At 46.4% G+C, this 16,854-nt stretch overlaps 1 protein-coding gene across 2 annotated transcripts; it reads left to right on the forward strand.

Moving 5' to 3' along the window:
* Positions 1 to 1,656: 1,656 nt before the first annotated feature.
* Positions 1,657 to 16,595, forward strand: SLC1A6 (solute carrier family 1 member 6; the record flags this gene model as incomplete). 2 transcript variants are annotated; one of them, XM_079703223.1, is made up of 9 exons in its annotated part: positions 1,657 to 1,861; positions 2,661 to 2,798; positions 4,314 to 4,518; positions 5,298 to 5,340; positions 5,762 to 6,105; positions 9,343 to 9,576; positions 10,920 to 11,114; positions 14,996 to 15,130; positions 16,313 to 16,595. In XM_079703223.1, 9 exons carry the CDS (start codon positions 1,657 to 1,659, stop codon positions 16,506 to 16,508), a joined length of 1,695 nt encoding a protein of 564 aa, XP_079559349.1. The 2 variants fall into 2 exon arrangements, with proteins under 2 accessions (XP_079559349.1, XP_079559350.1); XM_079703224.1 differs by lacking the exons at positions 4,314 to 4,518; positions 9,343 to 9,576; positions 10,920 to 11,114; positions 14,996 to 15,130; positions 16,313 to 16,595 and having other exon boundaries at positions 5,762 to 5,792.
* Positions 16,596 to 16,854: the final 259 nt, after the last annotated feature.

Genomic DNA, 16,854 nt, shown 5'->3' on the forward strand with positions numbered 1-16,854 from the left:
TGAAAAATGGGCAGAGGAACTAAATAGTCATTTTTCCAAAGAAGATGTCCACATGGCCAAGAACTGCAGAGGATTGTTCAGTGGGAGCTGTGGCCTTAGGTAGAGGAATACAGTCAAGGCCAAACAGGGGCCTGGCAGGGGATGCTGAGAGAATGCTCCACCTACATCTCCTCCCACCTTCCATTCTCCTGCTGTTTTCTATTGGCCAGACTGAAAGGGCAAGGGAGCCCGGGCAATGCCAACTGTAGTGGTCAGCCTTTTGCCTGGGATGAATCTATAGGGATAACAGAATTGTCAATATGCCTACAAGAGGGGTGCTGCCACCTTTTGCTGTGAGATCAGTATAGGTAAGCCTGCTTATCTTTCTGGAATAGGAGGTGCCCAGGGCCCACGATACTTTTAGGGACACCTATGCAAACGTTTTCGCTTCTTTTAAAATCAGAACAAAGAATTTAACTTTCAAGTCAAAGAAAATGTTTTAATATGTAATATTACTGTTCTCATCTAAAAAATTGGGGTGAAACTTACACAACAGAAACCCAACCATTTTAAAGTGGCATTCAGTGGCATTTAGTTCATTTGCAACATTGTACACCAATGACCTTGATCTAGTTCCAAAATAATATATTCCTTTTTATACCAATTTGGCATACCAAATTATACCAAATATAATTTTAATATATATTTTAATGGAGGAAGGGGCCATGAAGGCAAATTTTCCTCAGACTCATGAAGGCAAATGTTCCTCACAATTTCCAAGCTGCCCTATACATGGAAGGTGTTTAGTTGGTAAAAGGATAGGCAAGTTTTATTTCTTACATGCATTTTATTTAATATGTATTAAGATATAATAAGCATTTCAAGTAATGATCTAAAGTTTCCACTTTGGATTACATTTATTTAGGTAAGTAAATAAGATGACATGGATATGGCTGAATGTCAAGAGTCTGAAGTTTGGGAAACAGTGCCTGGCACCCCAGAGTGACTCTGGACATCACATTTTTCTTCAAAAATGGATCCTGAGGAGGTGCTGGGATCAAGAATTATCACCATTTCCATGCCATGGGACTCTCCCTCTCCCTGTTGCCCACTTGGGCATTCACACAGAGCAGCTGCATTTATTGGGCACAAACGGTTTGCCAGGCACCTGCTGATTCTGTTGTTGTGGAAAGCCCATTTGGTGGCACCTCCAGGCTAGACACCAAACTGTATTAATTTGGGGGGCTAACCACAGAGTGCCTTGTTTAAGGCGCTGAGTGAAGGTGATGCTCAGCAAAGATTTGTTAGTCTGGTTTGTGAGCTGCGTCAGCTCTCAATTACTTGTGATGATCTCATGAAATGAGGGGTCTGGAGTTAGAGAATGGCAAAAACGTCCATTATATGGTGACCTACTTCTCTGTCTCTTCCCAGCCATGCCTGGGAGTGATTCTGAAGACCTTGATCTTTTTCTGCCAGGACATGACCCTTGAACCCCTGGCAGTGTTCTCAGGTGGCCCAGCGCAGGCACATCCCAACAGACCGACACCGCCCCTCCCCTGCTGTTTGGACTCTCTCTGAGTTCATCACCAGCTTCTTCCACCTTTCCCCTCTTCCCACATCCGCCTTCTGTCCGGCCCCTCACCAGGCCCGGGCCCCTTTGTACCCCGCAGGTAGACGATGAGCAGCCATGGCAACAGCTTGTTTCTGCGGGAGAGTGGCCAGCGGCTGGGCCGGGTGGGCTTGCTGCAGCGGCTGCTGGACAGCCTGCGGCAGAGGGCGCTGAGAACGCGCTTGCGCCTGCAGACCATGACGCGCGAGCACGTGCTGCGCTTCCTGCGCCGGAACGCCTTCATCTTGCTGACCATCAGCGCCGTGGTCATTGGTGAGTCATCTGGGAGGGGCGGGCTCTGCCCCTGGAGGGCGAGGACTTGAGGGAAGTTTCCCGCACAGCATATTTCTTCCCTCCACTTACTTCTTCTCACCTGCACAGGTGCACACGTCCACCATTCCCCCTCCCCAGGACGCGCTCACACAAATAGGTATACATTCTTGCAAACACATCTGTGGGTACACACAATGTCTCATCTATGTGCGTGTGTATATACAGGCATAAGTGTACACCATACAAACGCACACTTTCTGCATCGAACACACACAAACATGAACACGTTTTTATGCGTGCACAGAACATACAGGTGCAAAAAAGTAAACACACACTTGCACACATATACTAGAACTTATAAACACATTCACACACACATGCATTCCTCTGCACACACAATGGCACACTTAAGAGCTTGAATACATGTGTACCCCCCTTCTTGAAAACAGTAACATACACACACAAGTCATACCTGTATACACACATAGGAAAAACCTGTGCATCTCAGATACATGGACCCTCATATACAAGCACAGATACATGTGCACAAGTGAGTACACACTATCACATATGTGTGCATATGTACACATGAATGTGCAGACATTTACACACATATCAACATAGTAACACATAAATTCATACATTCCACAATGTACACACAAACATGCACATTCATAGAATGTTTCTCTCTTTCTTTCACCTCTACCCACACACACGCCCTTCTTGGGATGGATGGATGGCCCCTGCTTGGGACTCAGTGACCAAATTCAACTCTACAGACCCCTCATTTTGGCCCTAGGGGTCAGCCTGGCCTTTGCCCTGCGCCCGTACCAGCTCAGCTATCGCCAGGTCAAGTACTTCTCTTTCCCTGGAGAGCTTCTCATGAGGATGCTGCAGATGCTGGTGCTGCCACTCATTGTCTCCAGCCTGGTCACAGGTGAGAGAGCCCAGGCCAGTGTTGGCGTCCAAGACCCATCCCAGAGTCCAAGCTGAAACCTGGAGCCATGGCTGTTCCAAGCATGGGACCACCTCCCCAACTCAGGACCTCAAACATGGAGCATGCACGTAGCTCTGAGTCTTTGGCCAAAGCCCTGATCCCAATCAGACCTGGGTTCCAGAACCCAGATGATCTGCAATACTTATCTCAGTACCTTTCCTGTACTTTTCCTTGGAGGTAAAATACCAGCCTGAGAGGGGCTTCGTATCATCCAGAGATGAAAGGAAGGCTGTTGTGGGGCAGTCAGGGAAGGTAGCTGGGATGTGGTGTGGAAGGTAATGGGGTGGGACGTGGATGAAGGTGTTTGAGATACAGATGACAGGGTGGTGGGTGGAGCGGGGGTGGAAGTATGGATGGCCTATGCAGGGGTTGGCAAACTTTTTCTGTAAAGGGCCAGGTAGAAAACATTTTCAGCTTCAAGGACCATGTGGTCTCTGTTGCAACTCTTCAATTCTGTTGTAGTGCAAAAGCAGCAGCAGATTAGTTTGTAAACAAATGGGCATGGCAGTGTTCCAATAAAACTTTATTTACAAAAACAGGCAGCGGGCCAGATTTGGCCCATGAGTGGTTGATTGCCAATCTCCAGATTTGGGGATGGGTACGAAGGTAAAGGGAAGGAAGAATGATTTCTTGGGTTGGGTTTCCTTAGAAGCAGAGACTGAGAAGGGGCTATTTGCACAAGTGATTTATTGAGGGGTAGCTCTCAAGAGAAACCTATGAGGAAGTGAGGTGAGCAGGATGGGATGGGGAAAGAAGCTAAGTAGAAATGTGGGTTCAGAAGAAGGTTGGCCTCTCAGCCTGATCCCACGGGGAGCTCTGGAGAATGTGCAACACTACAGAATTGTTCTCCACAACTCTGCCACCGTCTAAATCAAAGGAGCTGGCCTTTTGAATCCCTGTACCAATCAGTCACTGGCTGTAGGTCTCCCATGGGGACTTGGTGGGTGAGTAAACTCCTGTTCTGCTGAGGGCAGCCCTCAAGAGAAGGGGGCAGCATGAGTTGTTAGCAGCCAACATGCTCAGCTGTGGAAGGATAGGTGTATCAGCATGATAAAGGGTGTCTTGATAGGGGACCAAAAGTATCTACTACAGATAGTGTATAGTGAGCTGGGTTGGAGGGAGGTGTGATTTTGGGGTGGATAGGAGGATGAAGAGAGCAATGCAGATGAGCTTATGGTGCAAAATAGGGGTGAATAGAGGATGGAGTGGGGGTTGAAAATGTTGGCTTGGAATAGAGAGAAGGTTAGTGAAGTGGTGCTTGGGATGAAGGATGGAGTGGAAGGTGTATTTGGAACATAGAATGGGAGTTGGAGGATGGCGATGTGGGGTGGGGCAAAGGAGGAGGGATGCTTGGTGGAATGGTTGTAGCAGTGTGGGGAGTGTGGAGCAAATGGATGGGAGAGTGGGTGGTGGGGTATGGATGGGGCTGCTCGGGCTGCACCACCTGTCCTCCAGGTATGGCGTCCTTGGATAACAAGGCAACAGGGCGGATGGGGATGCGGGCAGCAGTATACTACATGGTGACCACTGTCATCGCGGTCTTCATCGGCATCCTCATGGTCACCATCATCCATCCTGGGAAGGGCTCCAAGGAGGGGCTGCACCGAGAGGGCCGGATCGAGACCATTCCCACGGCTGATGCCTTCATGGACCTGGTCAGGTGACGTCCTTTCTAATTTTGATGGGAATTCCAGCCCTACATGTAACAACCTATACTCAAGGGGAGACAAAGGGGACTGGCTAATCCAGCCTGGAAATGCAACACCCAAGTTGGGCCTAGTTTTTTTGGTACCTATTTTCTGTCCTGGAGCCTTGCACAAATCCTCTGAGAGCAGCTTACTCCTAAGGATATGATCTTTTGACCCGTAGGCTAGGGAGGCTATAGTTGCAGCATCTTGAGATGGGCTCAGGACAAATAGTATTTGTCTGGTGTTCCCAAGATCCATTGGAAGGTGAATGATCCTCTTAAAATAGCAAGATTTTGCCTGCCAGAATCAAGGCTGGTCATAGTTCTACCCTAGTCACTGACTTGGGGGGAACCTAGCGTTGGAAGAGCTCAGGAGCTTTCCGTGTTTTTTTTTTTGGAGACATCACTGTGTGTGAATTGAAGTCCCTGAGGTGGCATGGGGTCGTACCAAAGGGCTCAAACAGGCCTGAATTTGAGGTCCATCTGTACCCCTTAGGAGCTGTGTGCCTTTGGGTCACTTACATAAATTCTTTGTGCTTTGGTTTCTTTGTATGTAAAATGGGGACATCAATACCACTCACTTTTAGGATTATTGTGGTGTTTAAATCAGATCACATAGGTAAGGCACTTAGCTTGGTTTTCAGATGTTGGCTGCTATTATTACCGTTGCCATTGCAATTATTATTACTGTTATCAGTCTAGATTCTCTTCTAAGGTCTAACCACATTCATTCATCTGATGTTTTTCTGCAGAAATATGTTTCCGCCCAACCTTGTGGAGGCCTGCTTCAAACAGGTCAGGGGGAAGTACATAGTCTGATCAAGGAGGTTTGGAGGGTTGGGGGAGCTTGCTGCTGAGTGAACGGTCCAGGAGTGAGGGATGGGAAGAAGGACCTGACAGAGCATTGCCCAGGGGCTTTTGGAAGAGTCTGAAAGAATGTACTTCCTATTGGTGTGGTGATCAAGGCAAGGTTAGAGAGAAGGACTTAGGTCAAAGGCTGCCTGGGGATGGTAATGGAGGAGGAACCAAGGCTTCTGATCATAGACAGTTGAGGAGACAGACCCCAAAACTTGTCTGAGCATTGCCCAGGGAGCTTGTGAAAAATGCAGAATCTATACTCATTCTTCCATTCATTGGTTGTTCACTCCCTCATTAACCTGTTTATGCACTCAATTTGCTATGCATTTGTCTATGGCCCAATATCTCCTTATTTCAGTTTAAGACGCAGTACAGCACGAGGTTGGTAACCAGGACCATTGTGAGGACAGAAAATGGATCTGAGCTGGGCACCTCCATGCCTCCTTTATCCTCAATGGAGAACGGAAGCAGCCTCTTGGAAAATGTCACACGGGCCATGGGCACCTTGCAGGAGGTGCTGAGCTTTGAGGAGACTGTGCCTGTGCCTGGCTCAGCCAATGGCATCAACGCCCTGGGCCTTGTGGTCTTCTCGGTGGCCTTTGGGCTGGTCATCGGTGGCATGAAACACAAGGGCCGAGTCCTGCGGGATTTCTTCGACAGCCTCAATGAGGCTATTATGAGGCTGGTGGGCATCATTATCTGGTGAGTGCTGGGCTGTGACAAGGGTGGGGTGGTGGTGGTGATGGCACACAGAAGAGTGTTGTCAGGGCTGGGAAGTGAGGCTGTGGGGCAGCTCTTGAAGTGGTTGTTGGGACCACTTGGCCAAAGTCATTTATATATGCATTGGTTAATTCACACCCTCACTCATTCACTTACTCATTCATTCATACCTTTGTGCAATGATTTATTCACTCATCCACTCCCTTGTTCATCTATTTATTCACTCATTTATTCATTTGTACTCAAGCTTCTGTGCATTGTTCATTCAGTCCATCATTTATCTATCTTCTCATTCTTCTATGGATTGGCCAAATTATCCATTCATTTATTTATTTATCTTCATTCTTCCATGAATTGGTTCATTCATTTTCCCATTCACTTGTTCATTTTTCTGTGCATTGGTTAAGTCACTCATTCATACATTCATTCACTCATAAATTCATTCACAAACTCACCCATGCATTAGTTAATTCTTTGATTGATTGATTGATTTACTCACCAAGTCATCTATTCATTTGGACTCATTCTTTGACTCACTTGTTCATCTCTACATTTGTTATTCTCTCATTCACTCAATCAAATATTCCTTGCATTCATTCATCCATTTGCTTAACCCACTCATTCATTCACTCACCCATCATTCATGTCTCATTTGCTCATTTTCTCACTCATTTATCCGCTCACTGATTATTCCTTAATTGACACATTCATTCATTCATTCTTTAAATCCCTTCATTCTTTCAGCAGACATTTTCCCAGGCTGACTTTATTTTGAACTCTGGAATACAGAGATACATGGAATTCAGTCCTTGTCCTCAAAGAGCTTTCAAAGTCTTGGAGGAGACAGGCACATATTAGATAAATATAATACAAGAGTCAAGAGACATTAAAAAAGTATAGGGAATATGGATAAGTAAGCAGCCAATGAGGGATATGCAGTGAACTCTGTCTGGGAAGGTGAGGAGGAAGTCATGGAGACATCCACCTCTTAGTTGGGTCTTGAAAGGTGAGTGGGAATCCAACAGGACAAGAAGAAAGGAGAGGCACTTCAAGCAGAGGGAATAGAACATGCAAAGCTCGAAAGAACCTGAGTTGTTTGGAGAATGGTAAGGAGTTCAAGAAGGTGGGAGCCTACCTAGGGAGTGGTGGTGGAAGATGTTAACGAGGCTGTCTTCCCAAACTGGGGAAGACTTTGTACATCATCCCAAATAATTTGAAAGTTGGGTGGCGGGCTAGAGGCTAAGTTGAGAGCTTGGAAAAGCAGCTGAGGGGATTGGGAGGGGAAGCTTATCAAGGACGAGCAAGAAGATTGAAAAGGAATATTGAAAGCTCAACTGAATTGGGAACCATGAGTTTATAGCAATGTCCTTGGCACGTTTGGGAAAATATCCGTATGTGCCAGGTGGCTGAGTATAGGAGGAAAGAAGTCATGTGCAATTGATCCAGAGTTGAGGAATTTTGCAGAGTGTGAGAAAGGAAAGATGGAGGTGAGGGATTTGAGAAAGGAGTTTACAGGTTATTCACAGAGGTAGGTCTGGAGTTGGAGACAAGTCAGCAACCACCCACCAGGGCTAACCTCAAGCCCAGCTTGGGGAATACAGGTGTAACTGGAGGAGTCCCCTGTATCCTCATTCCCACAACCTCAGCTTGGGTCTCATCATTTCTGACCTAAGCTGTTGCACCACCTCCCCAAGCAGTCCTCACCTTCTCCAATACATCCCCCATGACAACGACCAAGTGTAGACTTCAATTTCTAAAGAGAGAGAAATAACAAAGGAATCCTGGTGATGGGTGAATTATGGCATCACTGGCAGGAGCTCACAAAACTAAGCAATGGGCTGTTTTGAGTGGAAAACAGGTGAACCCCCTATGAACTTGCTTCATCTGTCTTCTCTACTCTTCTTTTCACTCACTGCTCCAGCTATACTGGTCTTCTTTCTGCTCCTCCAGTACTTCTAGCTCACATCCATCTCAAGGTCTTTGAACTGTGCCTGCAATGCTTTCCCCTCAAATATGCATGGTTCCTTTTCATCATTCAGGTATCAGCATAAATGTCACCTCTTCAGAGAAGCCCTCCCTGACCACTCATTCTTACAGCCCCACTCACTGATTCTCTTTTGTAGTTATCACCACCTGAAGTTTTTAATGACATATTTCTCTGTGTATTGCATAGTTCCCCATTAGGATGTAAGCACCATGAGGGCAGGGACCATGTGACTGGAACATAGTAGGTGCTCAATGGATATCTGAGTGAATGAACAGATAATTTAATAAGACAGGTTGTTTATAATTAATTTTTTATTGGAGTGTAGTTGATTTACAATGTTGTGTTAGCTTCTGCTCTACAGCAAAGTGAGTCAGTTATATATATATATATATATATATATATATATATATATATATATATATATATATATACATATATCCACTCTTTTTCAGATTTTATTCTGTATAGGTCATTATAGAATATTGAATAGAATTCCCTGTGCTATACAGTAGGTTCTTATTAGTTATCTATTTTATATATAGTAGTGTGTATATGTCAATCCCAATCTCCCAATTTATCCCTCCCCCACATTTCCCCCTTGGTATCCGTAAGTTTGTTTTCTACAGCTGTGACTCAATTTCTGTTTTGTAAATAGGTTCATTTGTACAATTGTTTTTTAGATTCCACATATAAGCAATATTGTATAATATTTAAGACAGGTTGTTTAAGATGTCTGTGGGAAATCCAGGTGAAATATCTTAGGGCTGGTGAATGAGTGAGAATATGTACTTATAGGAAAGAGAATAGGGGCATACAGGTTACAAATGTAGAGCAAAGAGTCGGGAGAAGTGAATAAGGGAAGTTAGAAGGCCAGAGATAGGGAGTGTCTGGGCAATGTCTAGGGAAAAAACCCTGAGGACAGTGATTATTTCGGGGGACTTGAATCGGGGGGTGGGTGAAGGAGAGACCTTATAAGAATGTATATGTTGGAGTTGTAGGAACTCTTCTGCTCTCTGCAGGCGAGCTGTGGGTAAGCAGGAAGAAAAGGTGGGATTTATTTGTGGGACCCAGCCCCACTTGTTATTGTGTGGGGAAGGTTGGAGTGGAGTAGGGTGCTGTATGGTGTGTGTTGCCTGGCTCCAGGGTCTATGTCGCAAAGCCTGGGGGATGCTAGCTCCAGGCTTGGAGGGGAGGTCATGAGGGAGGCCTGACAGGTGTCTGGCTTGGCCCAGGTATGCACCTGTGGGCATCCTGTTCCTGATTGCTGGCAAGATCCTAGAGATGGAAGACATGGCCGTCCTGGGGGGTCAGCTGGGCATGTACACCCTGACCGTCATCGTGGGTTTGTTCCTTCATGCCGGTGGCATCCTGCCTCTCATCTACTTCCTCATCACCCATCGGAATCCTTTCCCCTTCATTGGGGGAATACTGCAGGCCCTCATCACTGCTATGGGCACGTCTTCCAGGTATGGCCTTGCTCCTCACTACTGGTACCCTTCCTAGGTTCACTCTTTGCCTTTCACAGGCTCTCTTAGGAGTCCTGCCCTCTCTGCCACTACAGAACCTCATCTGGGTTGTATAGTAATGTCAGGTGCTCTTGAAGGTCTCCAGGTGGCTCAACACCTGGGCCCTGATCTTTGTCCTGGGCTGGCTCTCCTAACCCCTTTCCTTCCTTTTCTGTTTCTCTATTTATTTGTTTATTTTTAAAATATTTATTTATTTGGCTGCGCTGGATCTTAGTTGCAGCATGTAGGATCTTCGTTGCCGCGTGTGGGATCGTCATTGTAGCATGTGGGGTCTTTTAGTTGCGGCATGTGGGATTCAGTTCCCTGGCTAGGGATCGAACCCAGGCCCCCTGCATTGGGAGCATGGAATCCTAACCACTGGACCACCAGGGAAGTCCCTGTTTCTCTATTTAATATGGAGGGAGAACCAGCTGCAAATTTTGAGGTTAAGACAAAGGGTCCAACATGCCTCATGATCTCAGTCATTTTCTACCTCATAGGGTCTCATCTCCCCTTGAGATGGCCTCTGGGAGCCCCCTTGGCTTCCTTCTTTTTTGTGGTTTCAGGGGTTTCATAAAGAGCTCCCCTCTTCACCATCAATCAAATTCAAAACAATCTGAGATGTATCACTAGAGCCAACCAGATGGAAGAAAAGTATCATTTTTATTGCTTGTAACACCTATTGGAGAATGTGCCTTTTGATCTGTGGCCAAAGAGGATTGGTGCCATTGTACCCCAGAATTAAACTCACTGGGTTGCCACAGGCATGGATACCTAAAGATCCCCTTTGTGGGTTCAGGATTCTCACTGCATGATATAAAGCTGACCAGACAGAGCACATGTTTTATGGACCAGCTGATCCCACGTGGGGAGAGAGAGACCTAGAAGGTTAGTGTAGCTGAGGTCACTCCCTGAATAAACATGGGAAGTGGGGAATAGGAGTCTTCTGTAATACCCCTCTCTTAGCCCTGAGGTGTGGGAGCTCAGAAGGCCCTTTGCCTCCTTTCTGGGAGTGGATAGTTAGAGTGAACTGGTGACATGAACTAGTGTCTAGTAAGTAGCCCTCAGCTATTGGCTTTAGGTGGGTCAAGAGACCTTCAGCCTGGGGGACCTCATTGCTGTGTGCTCTCTGTGTCATGAGGAGTTCCTCTCCCTCACGCACAGTCATCAGCCTCTGAAATGTTAGACACCTGCCATCTTCCCCTTGCTCTAGCTCCCACTTTGCCTTCCAGTGTTCTCAGGGGGAGCCCTCCCTTGGCCCATTGCCACCACTTATTCTCAGCCCCTGGGGTTCTCTCTCCCAGCTCTGCAACACTGCCCATCACATTCCGCTGTCTGGAGGAGGGCCTGGGTGTGGACCGCCGCATCACCAGGTTTGTGCTGCCTGTGGGGGCCACTGTCAACATGGATGGCACTGCCCTCTATGAGGCCCTGGCCGCCATCTTCATCGCTCAAGTCAACAACTATGAACTCAACCTGGGTCAGATCACAACTATCAGGTGAGTTGGCCTTGGGTGGGACCTGCCAACAGCTGAGACCTAAGAAGTCATTAGCTTGGCTGGGGGTGTTGGAGGGGAGGGAGTCACAGCAAGAAGTAAAGGGAGCCTTTGGATGTTGGAAGGGGGATGTGTTGAGGGGTGCAGGAAAAAATAAGACATGGTTCCTGAACTCAGGGAAGATCCAGTCTAATGAAGGAAAAAGACACACTGATGATGATGATGATGATGACAGTGTTGGTGATGATGATGTAGATTACAGAGGTGATAGTGGTGATGTTGTTGATGGTGCTGATAGTGGTGATGGTAGTGATGGGTGTGATAAGAGTGGTGATGGTGATAGTGGTGATGATGATGATGGCCAACATTTATAAAACACTTGCTGTGTTCCATACACAGCATTAAATATTTTACAAGTGTGGGCTCTTTGAATGACATCTCATGATGTCCTATGCATAGTTCCATTACTGCCCTTGCCAAATTAAAAAAAAGATTATCTGCTTATTATGGGTAGTGTAAGAGTTTTGGGAATCCAGAGAAGGATTATCTAACTCAGCTGATGCTGTATAGCTTTCTTTTTCTTTCCATTTTCTTAGCCTCTCACTGAATAATTTCAACATGCAAACAGGTGTCTCTTCCATCATCTTCTTTTCAAAGTTCGCTGACCTTTGGAATTCCAGCCACCTACCCTTGGGGCCATGTCCTGGACTTTGCCTCTGCTTAGCCTGCTCTGACATCTCGAGTATGTGCATCATGGCCACAGTCTCCAATCTCTCCATCCTCTTACTTTACTTCCCCTATATATTTTCTTTAATTCCATGAAAATTTTTGCTTCTTCAACTCCTCTCATTCCCTCCATTATGGTTTCACTTTCCCTTTATGTGTTTTAGTTCAGTGCCTCTCAAACTTTTATGTGCGTACTAATCACTTGGGAGTCTTGTTCAAAAGCAGATTCTGATTCAGTGGGTCTGGGTTGGGGCTTGAGATTCTGCATTTCTAACAAGTTCAGAGGTGATGCTGATGCTGCCGGTCTAGGGACCACACTTGGAACCATGAGCTTCCAGACTAGAGTATGGAGCTTCATTCTTTCATTTTCTTGAGAGCGTCTTTGACATCCTTACCCCTTAGTCTTTCCAAATCCTCAACATTGGGGATTTCAACGAACCACTTTATCTGTTCCTATGTCAAGGTGTCTGAACCCAGCTAGAGAAAAATCTACCCACTGTGGTGATTACTGCAGTGACCACTACAAGACGATGCATTACATTATCAGCTAAGTGTATTTCCACGCAGAAATCCCTTTATATCAGTGATTCAAAGTCTTGGCTACACATTAGCATTACCCAAGACCACCTACTCCCTGAGGCTCTGACTTTGCTATGGTGGGGGTAGGGTATAGGCATTGGTATGTTTGTGAAAACTGCCCAGGTGATACTACTGTGCATCCAGGGTTGATAAACCACCCAGTTGGTGGCACCATTATCCATCCCTCATTCCAAATCTTCACTCTATTTATCTTCCAGCTCCATTCTCCAATTTTCTTCCGTGTAAAAGATCATATTGCCTTATACCTCAGGGGTGTCACTGAGGTTACTGGGTGTGAATGGATGCAACTTTCTGCTCCCACAACTCAAATTTATTGTGGTATGCATCCATCCATGCTTTCTTTCCCCTGATCTCAGTTTAAGCATGGATCTGTTGCCCTATTCAAAACTAATTCCTCTACAATTCCCCAAATCTCATCCCTCCTATCTTCTAACTCTGTCAGCTATTCCATTGCTTACTTGCATTTTCAACTCCACTGCCTCTACTTGACCTTTCTCTATAGCATATGAAGGCATGCTGATGTCTCTCACATATTATAAAAATAAAGACCTTAGACCTAGAATGCTGATGATCTCAGGGAAGCTGGACTCCAGTGCCCATGCTCTTTAATGGAGCATCCTACCCTCCCTAACAGCTCTCTGCCCCTCTTGGCTACATAGGGATTGTGAATAAAGGCAGGTACCACAATGTCATGCAGTATAGTACAAAGCTGGCTTGGCTGGAAATACTGATAACTGGGGTCAGCAGCAGGATGGAGTGCTCTCTCTTTTTATAGGGGTTCTGAGAGACCACTCTGCAGATAAGGAAAACAGGCTGAACTTGGGTCCCAATGGCTTAGGGACATTCAGGGATACAGCTTAAATCTGGGCACTATGGCTGGTAGCATCTGGAGGTTCTGTGAGATGTTGAGCCCATGTGAAGTCCCTTCTACTATGGGTAGAGGAGGTCCCAGCTACCTTGTTACCACACAACCCAGAGATTGCCTCTGAGTCTTTCTTCAAACAATCTTCCTTGCCTTTACAACAGAAGGCTGTGGTATGAGAAGCCTTTTCTAGGGGAAAGCAAGGATGCAGTGAAGATGACATGAAGATAATTTCAAAGGAACACGTTTTGATTTGTTTGTTTGTCTAGCTTAGGGTCCCAAACATTGCAGTGAGCACTTTTCATGGGAGCTTTCACATTCTGGGGAGTAGAGAAGTCATCAAAAAGGGTAAGGACTTTTGAGGGGAGTTCTTAAATGGATCAGGGAACTGAGCATCACTTCTAGCTTCTAATCTATGCAAAGAGCTTGGTGGCAATGGCCAGCTTGAGACCCATCAGGTAATTGCTTCAGAATTTAGAGGCAGATTGTGATTGGATGGTTAGAGATTCCTAGTTTGGACTGAAACTTAACAAAGTTTGAGTTGGATTATTGGATCCAGGTGGAATTAGCTGGATCTTATCATTCCATTGAGAGCATGATGCCTGCCTCCCAAGGGCATGCACAGATCACTGTTTATGCCAGGACCAGCACTCAGAAGAGATATTCTCTCTCACTTAGGATAAGAGGAATAATGACCCTTCTTGGGGCCCTATTCTCAAAGCACTGTTTTATTTTATTGCTCATAATAACCCCTCAAGGTAGGTATATGTCTACCATTCTATAGATGAGGGAATATAGGCTCTGAGTTTATGTCCAAGGGTGTAGAGCTGACGAATAAAATCTGCTGGACCCCAAAGTCCATTCCCTGTTCGTGAGCCCAAATGTTTGCTCAATCACTGTTCTGTAAGAGATATCATCTGTGTTAAGCATCTTGAGTAGCTCTATGTTCACGACTATAGAATTTGGGAAAGGACTTCAGAAGCCACCAGGGAGGGGCGGCATCAACCTCAGGGCCCTAACACCTTTCCTGGCAAGCCCAGTGGTTTTATAATTCTTCTTAGCACACCATGCTAGACATCCGAATTGATGCAGGAGCTAAAATGTAGCCTACTTGTGATCCAATCTGACCCTCTCTACTTGATGGTGGATCACCATCTCTTTCATTTTCTATGTGTTTTACCTTTTAGTTTTCCAAATCCTTATATGTGTAAATGTCTAATTTTTTAAAATTCACTCAGCACCATAGACAATTTCTTCTTTTGACTCTAAATTTGGTCCACCTTCCAGAGTTCTGTTCCTGGCAGCTGGACCTGTCTATACTGACCTACCTAATTCTAGCATATGTGCACATGGGGAACTCAAGCTTCTGCTTTACGGCTGCTGCCCAGGTTGATTCTTCCGCCTTCTTCCAGTCCCCAGAAGCAACTGGTTAAATCCTTACTCTTGCATCTGCAATATGAATTGTTTAAAACCTCTATCACTGGGTGGACGTCTAACTAGATCCCAACAAAGGACAAGGGAACATAACTGCGTTGGTATTCAATGAAAGTCGCTTTGGATTTGCTCTTTATTTTTGGGAATTTGATTTAAGATGCCCTGGGAAACTGACCCCTTCCCTCCTTTTGTGTCTCTTCTGACACTGCCTCATCTCTCCCTTCCCTCCTCCTGCCTCGCTGTGTTCTCTCTCCACGTGCAGTATCACGGCTACAGCAGCCAGCGTTGGGGCTGCCGGCATCCCCCAGGCAGGTCTGGTCACCATGGTCATTGTGCTCACCTCGGTCGGCCTGCCCACTGAAGACATCACGCTCATCATAGCTGTGGACTGGTTCCTGTGAGTGCTCTTCAGACTCTGGTACTATCTGTCCTCGGACCCACCACTCTCCCTGCAGCACTCCCAACACATGGGCTCTTATTCCAGCAAGGACAGAGTTCTAGACTTTTATTTTTTTTATTATTATTATTATTTTTTTAATTATTATTATTTTTTATCTTATATGACAAACAAAATCTATTTTCAGCTCTCGAGGTGAGTTCTAGAATTTTAGAATGAAAAGGTGGCCTGGGGGAATATCCCAAGACATGTGGATCCCAAATTCTATAGAGTTAACCGTGGGAAGTGGGGCAGGGAGGAGGTAAGCAATGGGGTCTTTACCCGTTATCTAGAAAAGCCCTGCTGTACCTGTTTTATGTAGAAGTCACCAAAAAGGTGATCCTTGGGGGCAGAGCTGGCTTGCAAATTTAAGAAAAAATTCTCAACTTTAATTTTTAATTAATTAATTTATTTATTTTTGGCCACGCTGTATGGCTCGAGGGATCATAGTTCCCCGACCAGGGATTGAACCTGCACCTTTGGCAGTAAAAGCGCCGAGTCCTAACCACTGGACCGCCAGGGAATTCCCTCAACTTTTAAAAATAGGAGGTTTACATATAAAAATCTGGACTTTTGTCCCCACTTGGGAGGTGTCACCTGGATCTGAGTCTCATTTAGAAGGTCTTCAGTCTGGCCTTGTTTACTCACAGTGGTTACCTTCCTCATCCTGTATGCTGTTCAGCTCATAACCCCTAATTTTCTATATCAGATGTATACATTTTTTTTGTGTGTGTGTGTGCGGTACGCGGGCCTCTTACCGCTGCGGCCTCTCCCGTTGTGGAGCACAGGCTCCGGATGCGCAGGCCCAGCAGCCATGGCTCACGGGCCTTGCCGCTCCGCGGTATGTGGGATCCTCCTGGACTGGGGCACGAACCCGTGTCCCCTGCATCGGCAGTCGGACTCTCAACCACTGCGCCACCAGGGAAGCCCCAGACGTTTACATTTTTTTAAAAAAAGAATTGCATTGCTAATAACAAATGTGAGCATATCAGAGCTTGGTCCACCCTGTGTTAGACTGGAATGTGAACCCCAACTTCTAGGCACAAGGAGCTCCTGGCTGCTGCACCCTCTTCTCTGTGGAGCTCTTCAAACCTTGATTAACGGTGGCTTGTCTCTCCCCACCCCCACCCCCGCCCCCTCCAGTGATCGACTTCGCACCATGACCAATGTGCTGGGGGACTCTATTGGAGCAGCAGTCATCGAGCATTTGTCTCAGCGGGAGCTGGAGCTGCAGGAAGCTGAACTCACCCTCCCCAGCCTGGGGAAGCCCTACAAGTCTCTCATGGCACAAGAGAAGGGGGCGTCCAGGGGACGGGGAGGCAACGAGAGTGCCATGTGAGAGCCCCCAGCTCTGCCGCCTAGAGGAGGGAAGGGGGCTGGGGAGGGGGTTCCTGGGGAAGACCACTGCATGAGTGACTGTGCACTGAACACACATGTTCTTTCCAGCGCGTCTGGGGGAAACTGAGATAAAAGAGCAGGGATGAAAGATGTCTAAGGGCTCTGTTTCTCTCTGGGCATATGCTGAGAATTTGTGGGAGGGTGATGAGCAAGGCAGGGGAGGAGATGTTTTCCCTGGGATTGGGGGTAAGGGGAGCTTCAGGGTCCACAAGGTGAGCGATCAGCTCATGTTCCTCATTTTCTCAAGGAGTGGTGGAACTCAAGAAGGTAAAGGAAAACTACTATTT

Source organism: Hyperoodon ampullatus (assembly GCF_949752795.1).
Source record: "Hyperoodon ampullatus genome assembly, chromosome: 4".
Lineage (NCBI taxonomy): Eukaryota > Metazoa > Chordata > Mammalia > Artiodactyla > Ziphiidae > Hyperoodon > Hyperoodon ampullatus.